The sequence below is a fragment of the Sinocyclocheilus anshuiensis genome, unplaced genomic scaffold (assembly GCF_001515605.1).
Source record: "Sinocyclocheilus anshuiensis isolate Anshui unplaced genomic scaffold, SAMN03320099.WGS_v1.1 scaffold1561, whole genome shotgun sequence".
NCBI lineage: Eukaryota > Metazoa > Chordata > Actinopteri > Cypriniformes > Cyprinidae > Sinocyclocheilus > Sinocyclocheilus anshuiensis.
In genome coordinates this window covers 51054-69512 of record NW_015536630.1, presented here as the reverse complement: position 1 = coordinate 69512, position 18459 = coordinate 51054, and the positions used below count along the sequence as shown (strand labels likewise).

Here is an 18459-nt window from a genome sequence, read left to right as displayed (position 1 = left end):
GCCACTTTGTACTGGGATATTCAGGCCCAAATGAAATTATGTGGAATGTGAGGCTTTAACTGTGCTTTGTTACTTAATTATTCTAATGTACATTTACAAAATGTAATTCAAGGGTGTCTTGGAAAAGCATTAGAATGTCTTTGCAGAGTAGGCTTAAAGTCATGAAATAAAATCAAACTAGTTTGATGAAATCTGTGTTGATTATTGATGCTGTACAATAATCTCAATCAAGTTTTTGGACATAATAGTATTTAATTCACACCTGCCTCAGTGAGAAAATCTCAGGTTTGAAAAGCTGTGATAAACATTCTTTTTGAGATGTTGTTACTGCACTGACCTCTAAACGGCGCGCTAATGTTCGCATCGTGCTTCCTACTAGTCCTTGTTGGAATCTTGAGTTTGATTCATGTTAGCGAATCGGTTCGTTCACATGGTTCGTGGCAATGAGCCTGTTTTTTAAACCGACTCACTTTTTTGGATTTAACTTTTAATTCTATTAATTAGTTTATTTTGAAATCACTGTTCTGTATTAGGCTATTAAAATTGCATTAAATGTTGTTTTTATTGCTCAAACATTGTTCACACTGGAAATTAATGACTGAGCAGTTCTGTAATGTTTCCAGTATTAAGAAAAATGTCAATTTCCAATATTGTTACAGGTTTTATTCCTAAACACAGCTGAGTGATCCGCGCTTTGCGAATCGGTTCGACCGAACATTGAAAAGATTCAGTTCAAATGATTCTTTTGAGAATCGGAGACCATCCACTCTGTTGAGTTTCCCAGCTGACAGGTTAAGCACGCGGTGAAAGATCTCAGAGACTTGACAATGGATATCGATGAAGATATAGGTATGTAGATACATTTAAATGAGTGGTTGTTAATGAGTGTTTAGCATTTAGCAACGTTTTGAACTTTTAGCGCGTTTGCCAATGACAACGACGTATTCTCGAGCATTTTACATTGTTTCTTTACTGAACAGTGAATGCATGTTAACTTCATATAGGTGATTCTTCAACACCAGAGGCTCCAGCCACTAAAATGTCCAGACAACAGATATTAACACTTATTGCAATGGCCTCCATAAACTTCAGTTCAATGATCTGTTACTCCATTCTGGGACCATTTTTCCCAAATGAGGTACAAAGATGATATTTTATATAATATGATTTGTATGATCAACAATATGGAATAGAATTTGTTCTAAGTACTGTGCTTAGGGCATGTAAAGTTTCTTAAACCATGCTACAGTAGGATAAGAATTCATTTCAATCTGATTCATTCTCTCTAGGCAAAGAAGAAAGGTGTCAGTCAAGCTATGATTGGTTTAATATTCGGAATCTATGCATTATGCACTTTGGTGGGCTCATTGATACTTGGTAAATATGTAAGTGAATCATTATTTCAGAAGATACACAACAGTTTTCCATTATGGATTGCACACACTATATCAGTGCATTTGACCTCTGTTTCAGATTGTCCAGATAGGAGCCAAGTTTATGATTGTGGCAGGCTTGTTCGTATCGAGCGGATGCACTGTACTCTTCGGGTCAGTGAATCTGTGATGTTTTATTGTGTTTTAAATGTAGTATTTTGTGTCTTTTAGTCTGTGTCTATTAACTTTCAGGTTATTTGCATGCTGGATTATGCCTAAATGTTGATAAAATGACTTTACTCTTACGGAAAATTGGATGAAAAATGCTGGTGACACATGTAACAGAGAATTTGTACTATTTCATCATTAATGATATTGTTTCTTCTGCAGATTTCTTGACCAAGTGTCTGATGGGACAGTTTTCATCGTGCTCTGTTTTATCACACGGTGCATAAATGCAATTGGCTTTTCCGCCGCCGTTACATCATCTTTTGCAGTTTCAGGAAAAGTTTTCCCCGACAACATAGCGACTGTTTTGGTGAGTTGTAGTCAGTGCTTGTTTTTCAGTGCAGTAATGGTGTTTTGGAGTAAAGTGACAAAGGAAGCACTATTGCACGTCACAAAAGATGTGCTGTTTCTCAAGAGAATCATCTTTAAATTCAGTTATTCAGTCTGTCTGGTTGTTTGGGTTCTCACGGTCGGGGCATATACACAGAACCGTTCTTATGTTTTTAATATTTACACAAGTGTGCTATAATGTTAAATGTGTCTCTATAGTGATATCTCATTCTCTCAGGGCTTCATGGAGATTTTTACAGGTCTTGGCCTGATATTGGGGCCTCCGTTGGGCGGCTGGCTCTATCAGTCATTTGGATATGAAATCCCATTCGTTTTCACAGGATGTCTTCTGTTTGCGACCGTGCCTCTTAATTTGTGGATTTTACCAAGCTTTGGTTAGTACGGACTTCATACTGGTTAAATATTACATGCCTTTATTAATTTAATTTAAGCTTATTCCATTTGGCATACTCCTAGTTAAGTCATGTCACAAGGATTTGATTGCCCCGTGTCTGCTTTTGTTATTGTTTGCCCTCCAGCCATGGAGATAGACGTGTGTTTATTTCATTCCAATATAGATGCTGTTCCTTCTTCCCAGAATTCCTTCCTCAGATTGTGTACCAGAATAAAGATCCTTCTCATCTGCTTCGTGGTGTTCACGTTGAGTTCAGGACTTGGCTTCCTGGATGCAACACTGTCCATATTTGCCATAGAAAAGGTTATGAAGATTTAGAAACTACACTGAAACATGTATATATATATATATATATATATATGTAAAAATATATAACATATATATAAAATATTTTGTGCTTAAACATATAGACTACATGTAAACTCACCACAGTTTCAAATCAGGGAAAATGTTCTAAACTCTTCATTCCAAAATACTGCTGTAAATGTTAATGTAAAGGTTCACATCTCTATATGTATTTTTTTGTGAACAGCTTAATCTCAGTGCTGGTTCGGTGGGGCTACTCATGATTGGACTTTCACTGCCATATGGGGCGGCATCACCCATCTTTGGTGTGATCAGTGATAAATATCCTGTAAGTCAATATTTAAACAGTTATCAACATTTTTACAGTGACAATTGAAAATTCTGATAAAAAATAAAATTTTTGAAATTCCTAATGACATTTGAGGCTTTATTGTTACCTATTTATGTATTTATTTATATATATTAATTGTATTTATATTTTTAAGATGTTTCATTTTTAATTTAACGTTTTTATCATGTTTTTATATTATTTGATTTATATATATATATATATATATATATATATGTATTATATATTATTATATTATATATATATATTTTTTTATTTTTTTTTTTAGTTTTTGGAAATGTTTTTTTTTTTTTAAACATAAGCATAAATAAAATTTTATTTATTAAGAAATAATTTCATCTGTGGCTGTAAAATGATTATTGGTGCAGTCAATTAGGAAATGGATGATGGTGGTTGGAGGAATGGCCACAGCGGTGAGCTTCTGTTTCCTCGGCCCACTTCCTGTTTTCCATATTAGAAGGTGAAACATTCATTTCTAACTTTTTGAATGCCAATTCCTCAGCTTTTGCTGTTTGTTACATTAAAGCACAAATCTGTCACTAATCGGTGAAATGTTTTTGTGTGTTCAGTCAGCTCTGGCTCACCGTCCTCATGCTGATCGTGGTGGGCTTTTCTCTCTGTATGAGCTGTATCCCCACCTTTGCTGAGATGATCGCTTGTGCACAGTGAGGCAAATGCATCATCGTACAAATCCTAGTTCTCCCACTCAGCACTGAGTCACATTTTATGTTAGGCCATTTAACAGGTTACTGTGTCTGTAATTCACTCAGTTATGTCACACTAAATTCCTGAAATGGTTTGAATAAATGCAGTTAACCCTGAAACTGAGCAAAATACAACAATACAAACCTCTACAAAATATAAACATGTTTTGACGCACATGTTCCTTGTATTGCAGTGAAAATGGCTTTGAGGAGGGCATGAGTACACTGGGGTTGGTGTCAGGCTTGTTCTCTGCAGTCTGGTCTGCTGGGTGTGTATGAAAATAAAGTTTACATGCAATATTCAAGAATATACTTTAGAATTTCCCCATCATGAAACCTGAATCATCTTTTTCATGTTGAAGGATGTTCTTTGGGCCAACTATTGGAGGATACATCACACAAGCACTCAACTTTGAATGGAGCGCAGGAGTTCAAGGCGCACTCGCCTTTCTCGCTGTAAGCAAAATAAATTTCCAAATAAAAGCGTAACAGGCCATTTTTATAATAGATATGCATTTTCTTAAAGGGGTGATATGATGTTGCTAAAAAGAACATTATTTTGTGTATTTGGTGTAATGAAATGTGTTTATGCGGTTTAAAGTTCAAAAAACACATTATTTTCCTCTCTTTGGATTTGAGACTTTAGTCTTTGCAACTTTACAGATCTTCTTTATGCACCAAGAGCTTGTAACACTTCAAAGAGAAAGGAAAAAATTTAAATCGCATCATATGACCCCTTTAACTCTAACAATTAGTTTTTACGGAGCCATGGCATGCAGGAAAAAAATAGTAGGATAAATCGTGTGCACGATTTACTAATTCGTTCCCTCGATTTATAAATTGTGCGCACAATTTACTAATTCGTTCCCTACGATTTATAAATCGAGAGAACGAATTAGTAAATTGTGCGCACGATTTAGCAAATTGAGGGAACGAAATACTAATCGTGTGCATGTTTTAGTACATCGAGAGAACGAATTAGTAAACCGTGCGCACAATTTATTTATTTTTTCTTGCATGTCATGTGCGGCGGGGCTCCGTAAGTTTTGTATGTACTTTGATGATAAATATTAATTTATTGACTTGTTTACCCAAAGGCCTTACTACAAGTAATATATTTCACAATAGAGGACATACAAAAGAAGTAAGCAGTTTTTTTTAAATATTTGTATTACTTTATTCAGCAATATGGTAAATATTCATTAAAATTAAATAATATTATAAATATATAAATATTTGAATCATTCATTCTGTGAAGTATTTCTTAAGTTGGTAAAAGGGGTATAATCAGAAAATAGTCATAGGAAACCGTTGATTATGCATGATCATTTTTTATGTTTCAGGTCACAAAAGGCCAGCAGGACTGACGTGTCATCATCTCAAGGAGAAAAATCCCCTCTTCTCCCTAAGACAGATCATCTCAGGGTTGACATCAGCTGAAATAAGCCCCTGCAAGCTTTTAAATGGAAGAACAAACCTAATCATATTGCTGCCAAAGACAGGTGATGTGGGATATGATTGACGGATAACAAATAAAGAACGCAGAGAAGGTCAGTTTAACAACAAAGATGTCATACATGTATTATTTCAAGATTAATTGAACCTTTACGTAGGAGTTCAGTGAACATTTACAATGAAAATGCAAAAGTCCTGTAAGAAGATTGAATTAAGAGAGAAGTAATGCATAATAGGAACAAGATGACATGTACACTAAACAGATCTCAGATGTGCCTTTTCTAATAAACACTTAACAGCGTTTATTTTTTTTGACTTATTAGGGCTTATTTATTGTGTTTAGTAACTTTGATTAACATGAGATGTAATATCATCCATTCTAAAAAAAAATGGGTGTACATTTTTGAAGTAAATTGAAATCCTTAAGAGTTCCTTGTGTGTATATAATAATTCATTACCTCATATACAGTGTGTCTTTCGGTACAGTACACTGGATTATTTCTGAAGTCTTGTTGAGGTTTCAGAAATCTTTTGGACTAGTGCAAGAATGTGGGATTTGTATTTTAATATTACGTAACACAGATTACCCATCTAGCCCTAGTTTGTGACTGACCCCATTGTAACTGCTTTTACAGATTTACAAATTATTGCCATATTCCTGATGGAAACAACTTCTACAAATGTACAGTTTTACAAAATACATTTTTACAATGTGCATTACAGTATTTTCATAGCAATGAGACCCTTTAGTTCTTTGGAGCTGTTGCATAAATATTGACCCTTTCAACACTGCAGAAAATTGTTTACTCTGTTACATGACAATATATGCAATTACTTGTTTAAAATCGGAACATTTTAAAATCTTGCATTAATTTGTGATACAGAAATGCATATATATATTTAATCAACTGCATATTTAACTCTGGTGCTAAATAAATACCATAGTTGATTCCCTTCTGTGATATGTGAATAAAATATATATTCATATTAGATATGTCATTATGATTACTGCTGGAGTTGTTGCTGTTATATTGAAAATTTAAATTTAAATTAACGAAATGTTTAAAAATACAAATAACACATAGTACACAATATACTGTACAGAAACAGTAAAAATATCTTGTAAACCTACGTAATACAAATATCAGTATCAAAATGACAAAATATATATATTTTAAAATAAGGCCAACTACAAAAAATTCATCCACATAAAACACTTTTGGAAACACGTTGTTTCTATGTCCTTAGTTCCTTCATAACAGAGGTAAGTCTTAGCAATCAGATTCAATCACGTTAGTTCAGTCCTTCACCTTCAAACGCACCGTTGGCTTGGCCTAGTCTGGGGAGGGGTCTCCTTCTGGAAGATGCTGAAGACATCTCACGATCTGAGGACGGGACCCGAGGCAGATCAGAGGGAACTTCACTCCGCTTCACCTTTTTCTTCTTCTTTTTTGTTCTGTGAAGAAAAGAATATCAATGTGTGCTCAAGAATACAAGTACTCAGATGACGGATGTGGTTAATTCATACGTGGTGGAGGACGCCTCAGGGTCAGTGTCCAGCTCTGAGATGATCTTCAGCTCTCCAGAGGCACTGATGGCTGCAGACAGCTGCAGGTACAGAGAACATAAGGGTCAAACTATGAAGTTTCACTAACTTTATGGGAGGAATAAATGAAAATGTGTCATTACCTGGACTGGTGTCGCACGCTCGACTCCTTCAGGTTGATCTAACGCTGACGGCAGTGCTTCTAAAGCTCTTGAGAGCTCGTCATCAAAACTCCCTGTGGGAGATACACATGGATTTAGACAATATAATATCATACATGTGCTTTTGGTTATCAAACCTTATTCACAAACCATCATCAGCCACATAGGACGCTGGGAAGTATCCTTCCTGTCCACTGACCAGTCGCCCAAACCACCAGCTGTCATTGTCTTTATACAGCACATGGATCACATCACCGCGGCGTATCGACAGCTCATCCGATCGATTGGCTCTGTACTCGTATAAAGACACGACCTAGAGAACATTTAATACAAGAGGTCATTAACTGACTCCAAGTAATTCCACATTTATAGTAATGTATTATAATAAAACATTAAAGTTTACCGTTTGATGGATTTGCCCAAAGTCTGTCTCTGCTTGTTGAGAGAATTCATAATCCAGTAAACTCTGCGGACATGAACACAATCTTAAACAAACCAAAACTACAAAAACAAATCCAAAAATATAATTGAAAACAACTTTTCTTATGCTAATCAAGCCTGCATTTATTTGATGAAATACAGTAAAAACAGTAATATTGTGAAATATTTTTAGAATTTTAAATAACTTTTTTATTTTCATATATGTTAACATTTAATTTATTCCTGTGATCAAAGCTGAATTTTCAGCATCATTACTTCAGTCTTCAGTGTCATGATCTTCAGAAATCATTCTAATATGCTGATTTGCTGCTCAACAATCATTGCTTATTATTATCAATGTTGAAAACAGTTGTGTTGCTGCATAGTTTTGTGGAAACCATGACATTTTTTTTCAGGATAATTTGATGAATAGAAAGTTCAAAATAACAGCATTTATTTGAAATAGAAATCTTTTGTAACAATGTAAAAGTCTTTACTATAACTTTTGATCAATTTAATGTGTCCTTCCTGAATAAAAGTATTAATTTCTTAACTTTTGAATGGTAGTGTAATACTAAAAACAGATCACATTGTCTTACTTTCTGGTGTTTGAGGGATGGAGCTCTTCTAATGGGCTGCCCAGCAGGACTGTAACCACCTGTGATAGGAGAACGATTTAAAGACCTAATGATTTCAAGTGCCTTAGAAACAAACTAAACTTTTCAATATACATACTAACATTTTTCAATCTTCTCTACCCTGTAGTGTTGAGATGTGCTCTTCAAAACAATGCATGCTCCAAGTTATCCTACATAATATAAAGGATAATGTAGAGAACATACTACTGTGTGAGGTGAGCGTGGCCTGTGGAATGAGTTGAGCGCTGAGTGATGAGGACATCTGTAGTTTGGAGTGAGGAGACAGCAGAGATGGAGGAGGAAGATACGAGGCCAGGCCCTGAAAGAAGCCACAATAACAAGAGCTCAATGTAGGACTGAGCTTCAGTATGAATGCTATATGATACGGTTTCTATTTTGAATATATAAAAATATGAGTGCTGCTCTTGTAGTAAATTATAATGTCAGTCTCATTGCAAATGGTTTTAATCATTGTATAATCAGTTCAAGGCCTAAACCGAACCTGCCAACTCCAATAAATCAGGTTTAGACAGAATAATTTTACTTCAACCAAAACTAGTACTGTTTGTGTCTATAAACATAATTTAATAAACTCTAGAAGCTATTTTACAGGTGTAACTTCTATAGCCAAGTGCAAAAGACAAATATTCACCTCTTGGCTCCTTCCCAGATAAGACATGCCACCTTTAAAAAAAAAATTATATATATGTATATATATATATATATATATATATATATTTGTGTCAATTTACAACAGACTTCATTGCAAATAAACATTATCATGTACATCACTTGCCTTGTTCATACATATCCACACCTGGGGAACTGCGATGGGGCTCCTGAAAGAAAAAAGTATAGCTGACAAGATTACTGACTGAATTACAATGCTGATAATAATCAGTTACAGTTTAATTAAATTTACAACAGCCTATCTATTTTTGGCCCTTAAAACTTCAAACTAATTCAAACTAAAAACCTTCAAGCTTTTAAAACTGATTCAAACTTTCTGGTCAGGCTTTGTCAAGCCAACATCAAAGTTTGTCCTGATTAACTTTTTTTTTTATGTAGTTAAATATAATCATCAACATGTTTACCAGTACAGAGTCTAGTTTCTGTTTGACCCGCTGCATCTTTAGAGACACACGAGCTGTGCTGGCGAATCGGTCCATGCTGGTGGCTGAAGTGTTCTGGAAGGTCGTGACCTCTGATGAATTCCTGCCCGTCTTACTGTCCAGATTCTCTGACCGGCTCGAGCCTCTCAAACTCTCCACCTCCATCTGAGCCACTGCGTACATGCACAAAACACTCATCTTTAAGAGAAAATTATCATATGACTTGTGTTTCTAAATACTAATGAATCAGTGGATTTCTGAGTCATTTAGAGGACTCACACTTCCGGTCATACAGATAGAGATGGATGGGCTGGTTTTGGCCGAAGGAACAGAAGGCCACCATGTTCTCATGAGGGTGGAAAACTACAGCTCGAAGCGCAGATGTATAGCACAGCTCAGAGTACACGGCGACCTGGTCACCTGCACAACAGATATCCCAGTTCAGTCTCCACTTGGATTTTTCTTTGTATTCATACTAAAGTGACTCAAAAGAATCTCCAAACCTGTCTCAGAGTTCCACACATACGCCAGTCCATCTTCACTGCCTGAAAAGATGAAGCTTCCGCAGGGAGTGAATGTGCTGTTGATTCGCTCCCTGTAGTTTGTGGCACCTATGTATTTCTTCACTGCAAGACTGTAAAACAAGTGTTTGTTTTTAATTTGATATTTGCATTTATTTCGGTTATTTTGAGTTCTTCCCTATAATTACTGGCACTATCAACAAATGCACTGATTCATGTGCTTTTTAAAAAGTCAACATGGAAGTAAAATTGGCTCAAATTACTCTTAATACACATATATTAGTCTCAGCCTCAGATGTCACGCCCACTTGAACGTCTGATGCATATGGCACACAAAAATGGAAACACTTCAGGAGTTTCGAAGTCGTCATCGGATTGGTTGAATTATACAGGATTTCCAGGAGACGTGTGTCGCGTTCTTTAACGTTCCGCCTGGAAACAGATACCGTCGTGCCAAACCCCATCACGAAAGAAGAAAGCCGTCGTGTTTACAACTGTGACGATGAGCGCTTATGAGGATCAACTAAACGCTGGATTCTCAAAATTATGTGAAATATTTAAAGTTCGCGGCATAGAATCTTTAAAATATGTCCAAAAGTTTTACACACCGGTCTGTTATTGTGGCGACATTTCCACGCCCCGAAACGCTGAAACTAAACGAACTATGATTGGTTGGTTGACATGTCGGTCAAATGGCCTCATGGGCAGGCCTTGGCCAATGAAAGCTGCCATGGATTCCAGACCTTCAGCCGCTACGCGAGACTACACATATATAGACTTGCTGCACATGATTTATCTTAATTAATTATTAATTTTGAATAATGAATACATTTTTCGCCAAAATGTAATAATATTACATTATGGTATTAAATAAATATTCAAATATTAATAAAAAGGTAGATACTTACATTCTCAAATCCATGACCCTTAAAACACTGTCTTTGGCATGAATTAAAAGTCGTCTTCCGTTTGAATGCACCTCTAATGAGTTGATGGATATTCCGTTCAGATCTGCCTCTTTAATTTCCTGAAGAGAAATATTACATTTGCAAATTATTAAATTAGTTCAAATCGTGATTTCAAATTGTGATTTATTTAGCTCTTCTATGCAATATTTGAGAATGCATTTACCTTCTCAATGCTCCATTGACTGGTCAGTCCACGGCGAGACCCAGGCATCACCTTGGTTCCCCACACAATAATGAGGCCAGAATTGTCAGCAGAAAACATTTTGCTTCCTATGTGAAGACCAACATATTACTACATTTATTTACATTTAAATGTATCAACTTAGCAGACACTTTTAAGCAAAGCAAGTGTCGCTGATGTTTCGAATCACAGCTTTAACATCACATCCAAACAGTTAATATGTTAATTTCCTCTGTACCTTCTGGATCAAAACACAGCGTGTTGATGAAAGTCTTGTGTCCATCAAACTCTTGCAGAAGTTGCCCGTTCACGTCTTGTACATGTACATTCCAGACACGCAGCACCCCGTCGTAACCCCCCGTCACCACCAGACTCTGGGCTTGCGGGTGGAACTGGGCGCAGTACACGAATGAAGGGTGAGGAAGAGTTTTATGAGCAAAACTCTGCAGTCGTTCAACGTTCCACACTCTGAGAAAGGAAATCAAAAAATGATGGCTCACACTTTCATATTTGTGGTGTAATTATAGGTTGCATAATATTATGGGGTAAGCTCTGTATATGCAAAAAAAGCATTTTTTTTTTTTTACCTTACTGTTCCATCAGAGGATGCAGTTAATAGTCCGTTATCATCTCTGGACCAGCAGAGATCATATACCACACTCAGATGGCCATTAAAGGATGCCAGAACTTTGCCAGATGGAATATCATATACTAAAAATAAAGACATTTCATTAAATGACATACAGGAATACAGTATTTGCAGAAATTGATGATTAGTTGATGCATAACATTTGTTACTTTTTTTTCATGTTAGGTTAAAATGTATATGAATTTTTTTATATACATGCATATATTTCGTATGGGACACCATACTTGACCACACATCACATCCTTTCCTTGTAGGCTTTTCCATCAAGTTTTTCACCACATTTAATACATAGTTGCCTTAACAAATTTATTTTAAATGGTAATGAATGGTAATATACCATTTGGTGTGATAAATACAAATATTCAATTTATTCTCTTAATTAATATGAAGTGACAAAAGATGAATAAATAAACAAAATTCTGTTTAAAATAGTTTTAGACGAAGTATAGCATGTTACAATTTTAACTTCCCAAAACTATTTTTTCAACTATTAAGTTTATGTTTTTGTGACAAAAATATGTAATAAAAAAATATTATATATATAATAATCAAACACAGCTGGACTCAAATGAAGGTGTAGAACCATCTCAAGGATGATCAGAAGAAATGGACAGCACCTGAGTTAAATATATGAGTGTCACAGCAAAGGGTCTGAATACTTAGGACCATGTGATATTTCAGTTTTTCTTTTTTAATAAATCTGCAAAAATGTCAACAATTCTGTGTTTTTCTGTCAATATGGGGTGCTGTGTGTACATTAATGAGGAAAAAAATTAACAAATGATTTTAGCAAATGGCTGCAATATAACAAAGAGTGAAAAATTGAAGGGGGTCTGAATACTTTCCGTACCCACTGTATACATAATAAATATATACAGTACACATACATATATTATGTAAACAAAAACTTATTTTGGATGCGATTAATCGAGATTAATCATTTGACAGCACTAATATATATATACAGTACACACAAAAACAACACGTATAGCTACAAATTACTTACTAATGATTGGAAACGCATCTCTATCTGCACATGCAGCTGCTAGTGCGCGTCCATCATGAGAAAAACCTAGAGTAAAACAGCCCATCTGACCTCCACGGAAGGAGTGCATTGGCTTATTCGGAATGCGGCACACCTGTTTAAACAAACAATAAGAAACATATTAGGTCTAACAAAAGGATTACTGACTCACCTAATTTTTATACTATAAAGCAAAAAAATAATACCTGTCCAGGTATGCGGCTCCACTTAATGATTTCTGATTTGCTCTCCAGTATCTGTGTGCTGGTTTTATTGGTCATCTCAGTATTGAGCTCACTGTAGGAGGTACTGCCGCGCTCCTGCTGGAGAGCCATCATGGAGCGGATACTGGGGTCCACCTGTTCACCAAACAGTCCAAATCAAACTTCAATAAGCACCAGTTTTTAGTCTTTTCACTGTGGTTTTTTAATTCAAAAAGTGACCCTACATGTTCTGGTGGTTTGAGGCCTTTCACTGTGACGTAGAGGGTTGATGCGTATTTGTTTCTTGGGAACTTTGACCACCACTGGAACACTTCAACTGTTTGTGGCAGTGTATGCGGCTCCACTTAATGATTTCTGATTTGCTCTCCAGTATCTGTGTGCTGGTTTTATTGGTCATCTCAGTATTGAGCTCACTGTAGGAGGTACTGCCGCGCTCCTGCTGGAGAGCCATCATGGAGCGGATACTGGGGTCCACCTGTTCAACAAACAGTCCAAATCAAACTTCAATAAGCACCAGTTTTTAGTCTTTTCACTGTGGTTTTTTAATTCAAAAAGTGACCCTACATGTTCTGGTGGTTTGAGGCCTTTCACTGTGACGTAGAGGGTTGATGCGTATTTGTTTCTTGGGAACTTTGACCACCACTGGAACACTTCAACTGTTTGTGGCAGTTTCTTTGCCCGTGGAGGAGGGCAGTAAAGTTGTAGACGCAGTTTGGTGTCAACGTTCAAGACACCATTGGTTCCTACAAGCTAGAAGAAATAGCAAATTGGAATCTACTCCAGAACTTATGAAGGATGCAGTTACATGGAATCTATGAAACTGACATACAAAATAACCAAACATCAGATCAAATATACCAAAGAAGACTAAAGTCAAATCAAAGCTGGTACCTTCAAAAAAGCCCAAGCAATCTTCCGGAAACCCCTCTCATGTCGGTCAACAGAGACGTTTGTTCGTGCTTCCTCCATACTAATGAAATCCAGAATCTGTAACACAAAGTGTTTTAGTCATTCCATTCTTTGCTCCGAGAATGCAAATATAGTTTTAAACTTATCCAAGTGCACAAACCTCAAAAAACAGTATCACACGTGGACTCTCATCATCGTCTTGAAGGAAATATCCAAAGCGCTCATTGAAAATTATCTGTTCCTCCCATTCTGGAACTGTATTTTTGTGTTTCTTGAAGTCAAAGGGTTGAGTTATGATGGGCAGGATGTGCTCAATGTTTTCTTGCTCATAGAAGGAAGAAACATGACGATGGCTGAGAACCAAATAAAATAAATCAGATAGTATTTTGGTAGGGCTGGGCAAAAAATCGAATGCGATTTTAGCCGCTTCTTCTGATTAGTAGTAAATCTCCAGCACGTGCTTTCAGATGGAGCGGTATTTACAACACAGAGTCGTAAGTTCACTGACCAGCTAAACAAAATCGCGTTCAAAATTGCAGGCGATTCATTGCCGCGATTTTTTTCTGTGTAGTAAATGCCGCTCCATCTGAAAGCACGTGCTGGAGATTTACTACTAATCACCAGAAACGGCTTTACTGACGAGATACGCATGCAAATCGCATTCGATTTTTTTGCACAGCCCTAGTATTTGGTATTTAGATTATAAACCAAATGGTTCTAGCAGGTTTTGGTTTTAGTGGCAAAAACAATACAAGTGAAATCCAAACCTGTCCTCCTTCTTGACATACTGTCCAGTGACCTCATCAACCACGTGAATTTTGACCATGGGGTGAGACACCATCAGGTCTGTCTTCAGCTTGTCTGTCCTGTGGATATAAACTCCCAGCACCAGACTGTCGTCAAAGGATTGTTTCTCTTCTGCCTGTTCCTCCTCAACAATCACTACAACCAGAAATGCACAAACACAATCAACATTAATATCACATCTGTAAATAATAATGTTAATGCACACAATATATATACATATTGAGAGAATATGGTGGTGGCAACCAAAAGAATAAATAAAAACAGCACACTGCAGCTATATTAGACATGTTATGTTAGAAATTGTGGAAATATTGCAAATCTGATATATTGATGTTGATTCTAAAAATGAAAGAACAATTCAAATTAAGAAAAATTACAGCCTATCATACCTTCGTTTCGTTTCTTTTTCTTCTTCACTTTGGGTTTGACTGTGTCCTCCTTGAACTCCTCCACAACATCATCCTGGACATTTTCTGTCTGGTTATCCACTGACACTTCAGTTTGACTGCAAACAAAAGGCAAAATAAAATTAAGAGGAAAATCCATCATGCTTATTACCTTAAAAATGTTTTGAAAAAGTCATGTTACTCTGCTCATACTATGCTTAACTGCTGGCTAAGGCCACTTTTAACCTTCAATTAAAGGGGTCATATGATGCTTTTTTAAAGATCATTAGATTCCTAAATGCATCTACTTTCGGAAGGCCAAATAAAGTGCTTTTGCTTTCACACTGAAACACACAGCGTCTCCCTGACATGGCTGCTTCAACACTAACTGCGGTTACTGAAACCACGCCTTCTTTCTTTGCGTGAACATTTGGGCGGCATTATACTAATATTTCCACATAGTGAGGTAGATATGTGGGGGCGTGTTAGAACGAGCTGTTTTAGGGGGGCGTGGGAGACTCTTAACTTTGATAAAGTATATCTCTTTGGTTTTGAGACTTTAGTCTTTGCAACTTCAGGGATCTTATCTATGCACAATCAGCTTGTAACGCTCCAAAGAGAAAGGAAAACTTGAAATCGCATCATATGACCCCTTTAAAGAAAAAGTGTGACATTTCTGCAGCTCCAGCATCACCAAACAAATATGAAAAGTTCAACATCATGTTAAATAATCTTGGTCCTAATATGAATGGCATTAGCTGCACGTGATCATTTATGAATATGCATTGCTTTTTACCTTCTATCACCATCATGTTTGTTTGATTTCACCTTCTTCTTTTTCTTCTCCAGCTCATTGTTTAGCGGCTGGCTCTCTGCAAGCTTCTCCGTGGCTTTCTTCCTTGTCGTCTTCTTTCCAGCCGTCTCTTCGTCCTGTGAGATCTGATGTTGGTATGCCTGCAGATAATCATCTTCTGTCTCTGTGTCTTCTTTCTGTCTACTGACATCACTTCCACTTTTACTCTTTGCTTTCCTAGTCTTCCTAGTATGTTTTCCATCAATCTCTGTATCAGTCCTCCTGTCGTTGTCTTCTTCATTTTGAACAGGAGGTGGTGGTTGTGGGAGCTTCCTTTTGCTTTTCTTTTTCCCACTGGTCAGAGTGGGCTCCTCCTCACTTACAGCATTGTTTATGTTAGTCTTTTCAGATGCTTCTCTCTCTCTGCGCCGATTTTTGGTGTATCTAGGACTGCCCTGAGCTGGATCATACGTGTTATGGAGGATACCTTCATCATCTTCAGTGTCTTTACTCAAATTTAGGTTCTTCTTCAAGTTTTGAAGCTGCACGATAAAAGGATGGAGTTCAAATGACATAACGGGCTGCAGGGTTAATTAAGTTATGTTTTTTCTTGGTTAAATTAAGATTGTTTTTACTATTACTAACCACAATAATTTCCTGGGACTGGTCGGTGATCTGTTTGGCTTTCTTTTTCTCAGAGGGAGGGTTTGTGTAGCTCTTCAACACCTCGTCAAAGCGAGCTTTGGTCTTGGCTCTCACATCACTTTGACCTGTCAAACAGAGATTTACAGACAAATCTGCACATAAGAACATTCATGATCATCAGTGACAAAGAAAAGAGCTGTTATAGATCAAGTATGAGTGATCTTTACTCACCTGCTGGCATTCTGATGAACTATGAAATTCATTCTGGAAACAACAATCCTAAAACTGATAATATCATACATTACAATGGTATCAAAGAAGAACTGCTGTTTCTAAGGCCAATGCAACATTTAGACAGTCTTTACTCGCCTATTTAGTTACAATCACACAGACATCGATTAGTTATTCTTACTAGAACTACTATTGTAGTTAAGCAGATTATGTAATATTTAACTTTGCCGCCAACACAGAAACACATCTAAAACCCAGCTATTCTGTGCTACATTGTCCTCATTTGTAAGTCGCTTTGGATAAAAGCGTCTGCTAAATGTCAAAATTTAAATGTAATGTAATGTACATTCGCTACTACAGTACTGGCATTAAGCTAATAAACCAATCCCGATTTAATCTGATTGTTAATTCGATTCTGAAAATAACAAAAATACCGTAATTTCATACGCGTTTGTTTGGATCAGTGATTGTTGATGTTGTAGCTTTGCAAAATCTCACACGCCTAACGTTAGCTGAAACCACACAAACAAATCACTGCAAGCGCACAGTATTGCATCTCGCTCGAAATTAAGCGAATCTATTTCATTTGACATATTCTACTGCTAAATGTACGGTTTCTGCGAAATAAACGTACATTATATGCAATAAAATGCAGCGAAGAAGTCGAATCATGTCTGTTGTAGAGGATCCATTAATGTTTTCAGTGAGCAGCCATTGCTGGTTCGACCGTTTCAACAGCAACAAGAAAATGATTAGCCTCGCCTCCCTTGGTTACTGTTGCCACATCAATCAAGAAGTAAAGCGCCGAGGTTTATTTTAGATTATAAACTTGCTTGTAATGTTCATCATTCGTAAATCGCTTTGGAGAAAAGCGTGTGCTAAATGAATACATTAAAGTGTATTTCAAATACAAATGAGTCAGACTTCTGCAGTACGTTCATCTCACCACCAGAGGTCTCTGTCACCCGCTTATTGAAATTGATCCAATATTCACACAATTTAATATTTATTTAATGCAAACACTCTTTGCGAGGTATTTTATTGCTGCCGTTCTGAGCAATAACATCTATATTAATCTATTCATTTTATAAATATACATGACTACAGAGAATCTTTCTGTCCTGAAAAGTACTTAGTGATGTTTTTTCTTTTTATGTACTGCCCCTGTGGACTGTTGCAACTGTCCCGTTGTGGGGTCAGATGCAACATTTGACTTTGTCTATTGAAGTATAAATTGTACATATATTATCATATGTACACGTTACAGCAGCGTGGGTGAGTAGCTGACAGATGGTTTTATTGTATTAAAATTTTGGCTAACAGTCTCTGAGAAACTGATGGAAATGCAAAAAGTGTTGCAACTGTCCCCACTCTCCCCCTTATACTATATGTGACAAGGCCCCACTTTAACTAAACATCAACAACTCAGGTTCGTTTAAAGGGGTCACACGATGTTGCTAAAAAGAACATAATTTTGTGTATTTGGTGTAATGCAATGTGTTTATGCGGTTTAAGGTTAAAAAAACACATTATTTTCCACATACTGTACATTATTGCTGCTCCTCTATGCCCCGCCTTTCTGAAACGCGTCGATTTTTACAAAGCTCATCGGTCTGAAAAAGCGAGGTGTGCTGTGATTGGCCAGCTATCTAGTGCGTTGTGATTGGCCAAATACCTCAAGCGTGTGACGGAAATGTTACGCCCCTCACCATACTGTGATGATGCCCCCAGGAACTGCCCCACTTTATAGAAACATTATGTCCTCTTTTGTAAGGTCAAACAAAGTAGTTTCGTTTTCACAACGAAACACACAGCGGCTTGAATGAGCGGCACCTGGCGGATTCGACAAAGGAGGCTTGCGGCAACCACATGTGACGACCCCGGGCTGGACTCCGCTTCGTCGAAAGCCAATCCGGCGATCCACAGCGCGAAGTTGATGTATTTCCTCAGCCTCTTTTGGAAGACCAAACAAAGTAGTTTTGCTTTCACAACGAATCACACAGCGCCTTCACAACATGGCGGCGACGGCAACAATACTACAGCGAGAATAAAAGTTACGCCTTCTTTCTTTGCGTGAACATTTG

At 36.9% G+C, this 18459-nt stretch overlaps 2 protein-coding genes across 3 annotated transcripts; one reads left to right on the top strand and one right to left on the bottom strand.

Moving 5' to 3' along the window:
• The first annotated feature begins 761 nt into the window (after window positions 1-761).
• LOC107653577 (MFS-type transporter SLC18B1-like) lies at window positions 762-8129 on the top strand. Of its 2 annotated transcripts, XR_001630239.1 has the most exons (15): window positions 762-849; window positions 1005-1138; window positions 1290-1385; window positions 1474-1547; window positions 1764-1911; window positions 2170-2326; window positions 2510-2649; window positions 2879-2980; window positions 3370-3461; window positions 3571-3666; window positions 3900-3974; window positions 4068-4161; window positions 4803-4849; window positions 5049-5255; window positions 8053-8129. XR_001630239.1 is itself a non-coding variant. In XM_016440318.1 (14 exons), the coding sequence occupies exons 1-14, from the start codon at window positions 828-830 to the stop codon at window positions 5143-5145; spliced, it is 1374 nt and encodes a 457-aa protein (XP_016295804.1). In that variant the 5' UTR covers window positions 762-827; the 3' UTR covers window positions 5146-5550. The 2 variants fall into 2 exon arrangements, 1 of the variants encoding a protein (XP_016295804.1); XM_016440318.1 differs by lacking the exon at window positions 8053-8129 and having other exon boundaries at window positions 5049-5550.
• Window positions 5475-17130, bottom strand: LOC107653567 (jouberin-like). Its single transcript, XM_016440307.1, has 28 exons — window positions 17010-17130; window positions 16376-16429; window positions 16145-16269; window positions 15503-16041; window positions 14710-14825; window positions 14281-14455; window positions 13674-13866; window positions 13496-13591; window positions 13245-13354; window positions 12829-12904; window positions 12587-12739; window positions 12363-12495; window positions 11295-11418; window positions 10946-11175; window positions 10690-10796; window positions 10467-10585; window positions 9541-9671; window positions 9317-9457; window positions 9020-9210; window positions 8722-8764; window positions 8578-8609; window positions 8130-8244; window positions 7887-7945; window positions 7271-7333; window positions 7018-7180; window positions 6850-6941; window positions 6689-6768; window positions 5475-6616 (listed from the first exon to the last, which is right to left on the bottom strand). The coding sequence occupies exons 2-28, from the start codon at window positions 16383-16385 to the stop codon at window positions 6454-6456; spliced, it is 3579 nt and encodes a 1192-aa protein (XP_016295793.1). The 5' UTR covers window positions 16386-16429; window positions 17010-17130; the 3' UTR covers window positions 5475-6453.
• Between the last annotated feature and the right edge of the window lie 1329 nt (window positions 17131-18459).

What these genes read in the sequence shown, in the direction of transcription:
- LOC107653577 (XM_016440318.1), top strand. Translation starts at nt 828, where the DNA reads ATGGATATCGATGAAGATATAG. An exon ending in GGATATCGATGAAGATATAG is followed by an intron (nt 850 to 1,004) that starts GTATGTAGATAC and finishes AACTTCATATAG; the next exon opens with GTGATTCTTCAACACCAGAG. An exon ending in GACCATTTTTCCCAAATGAG is followed by an intron (nt 1,139 to 1,289) that starts GTACAAAGATGA and finishes CATTCTCTCTAG; the next exon opens with GCAAAGAAGAAAGGTGTCAG.
- LOC107653567 (XM_016440307.1), bottom strand. An exon ending in ATCTGGGAAGGAGCCAAGAG is followed by an intron (nt 8,245 to 8,577) that starts GTGAATATTTGT and finishes GGCTTCTTTCAG; the next exon opens with GGCCTGGCCTCGTATCTTCC. An exon ending in CCTGAGGCGTCCTCCACCAC is followed by an intron (nt 6,617 to 6,688) that starts GTATGAATTAAC and finishes TTTTCTTCACAG; the next exon opens with AACAAAAAAGAAGAAGAAAA.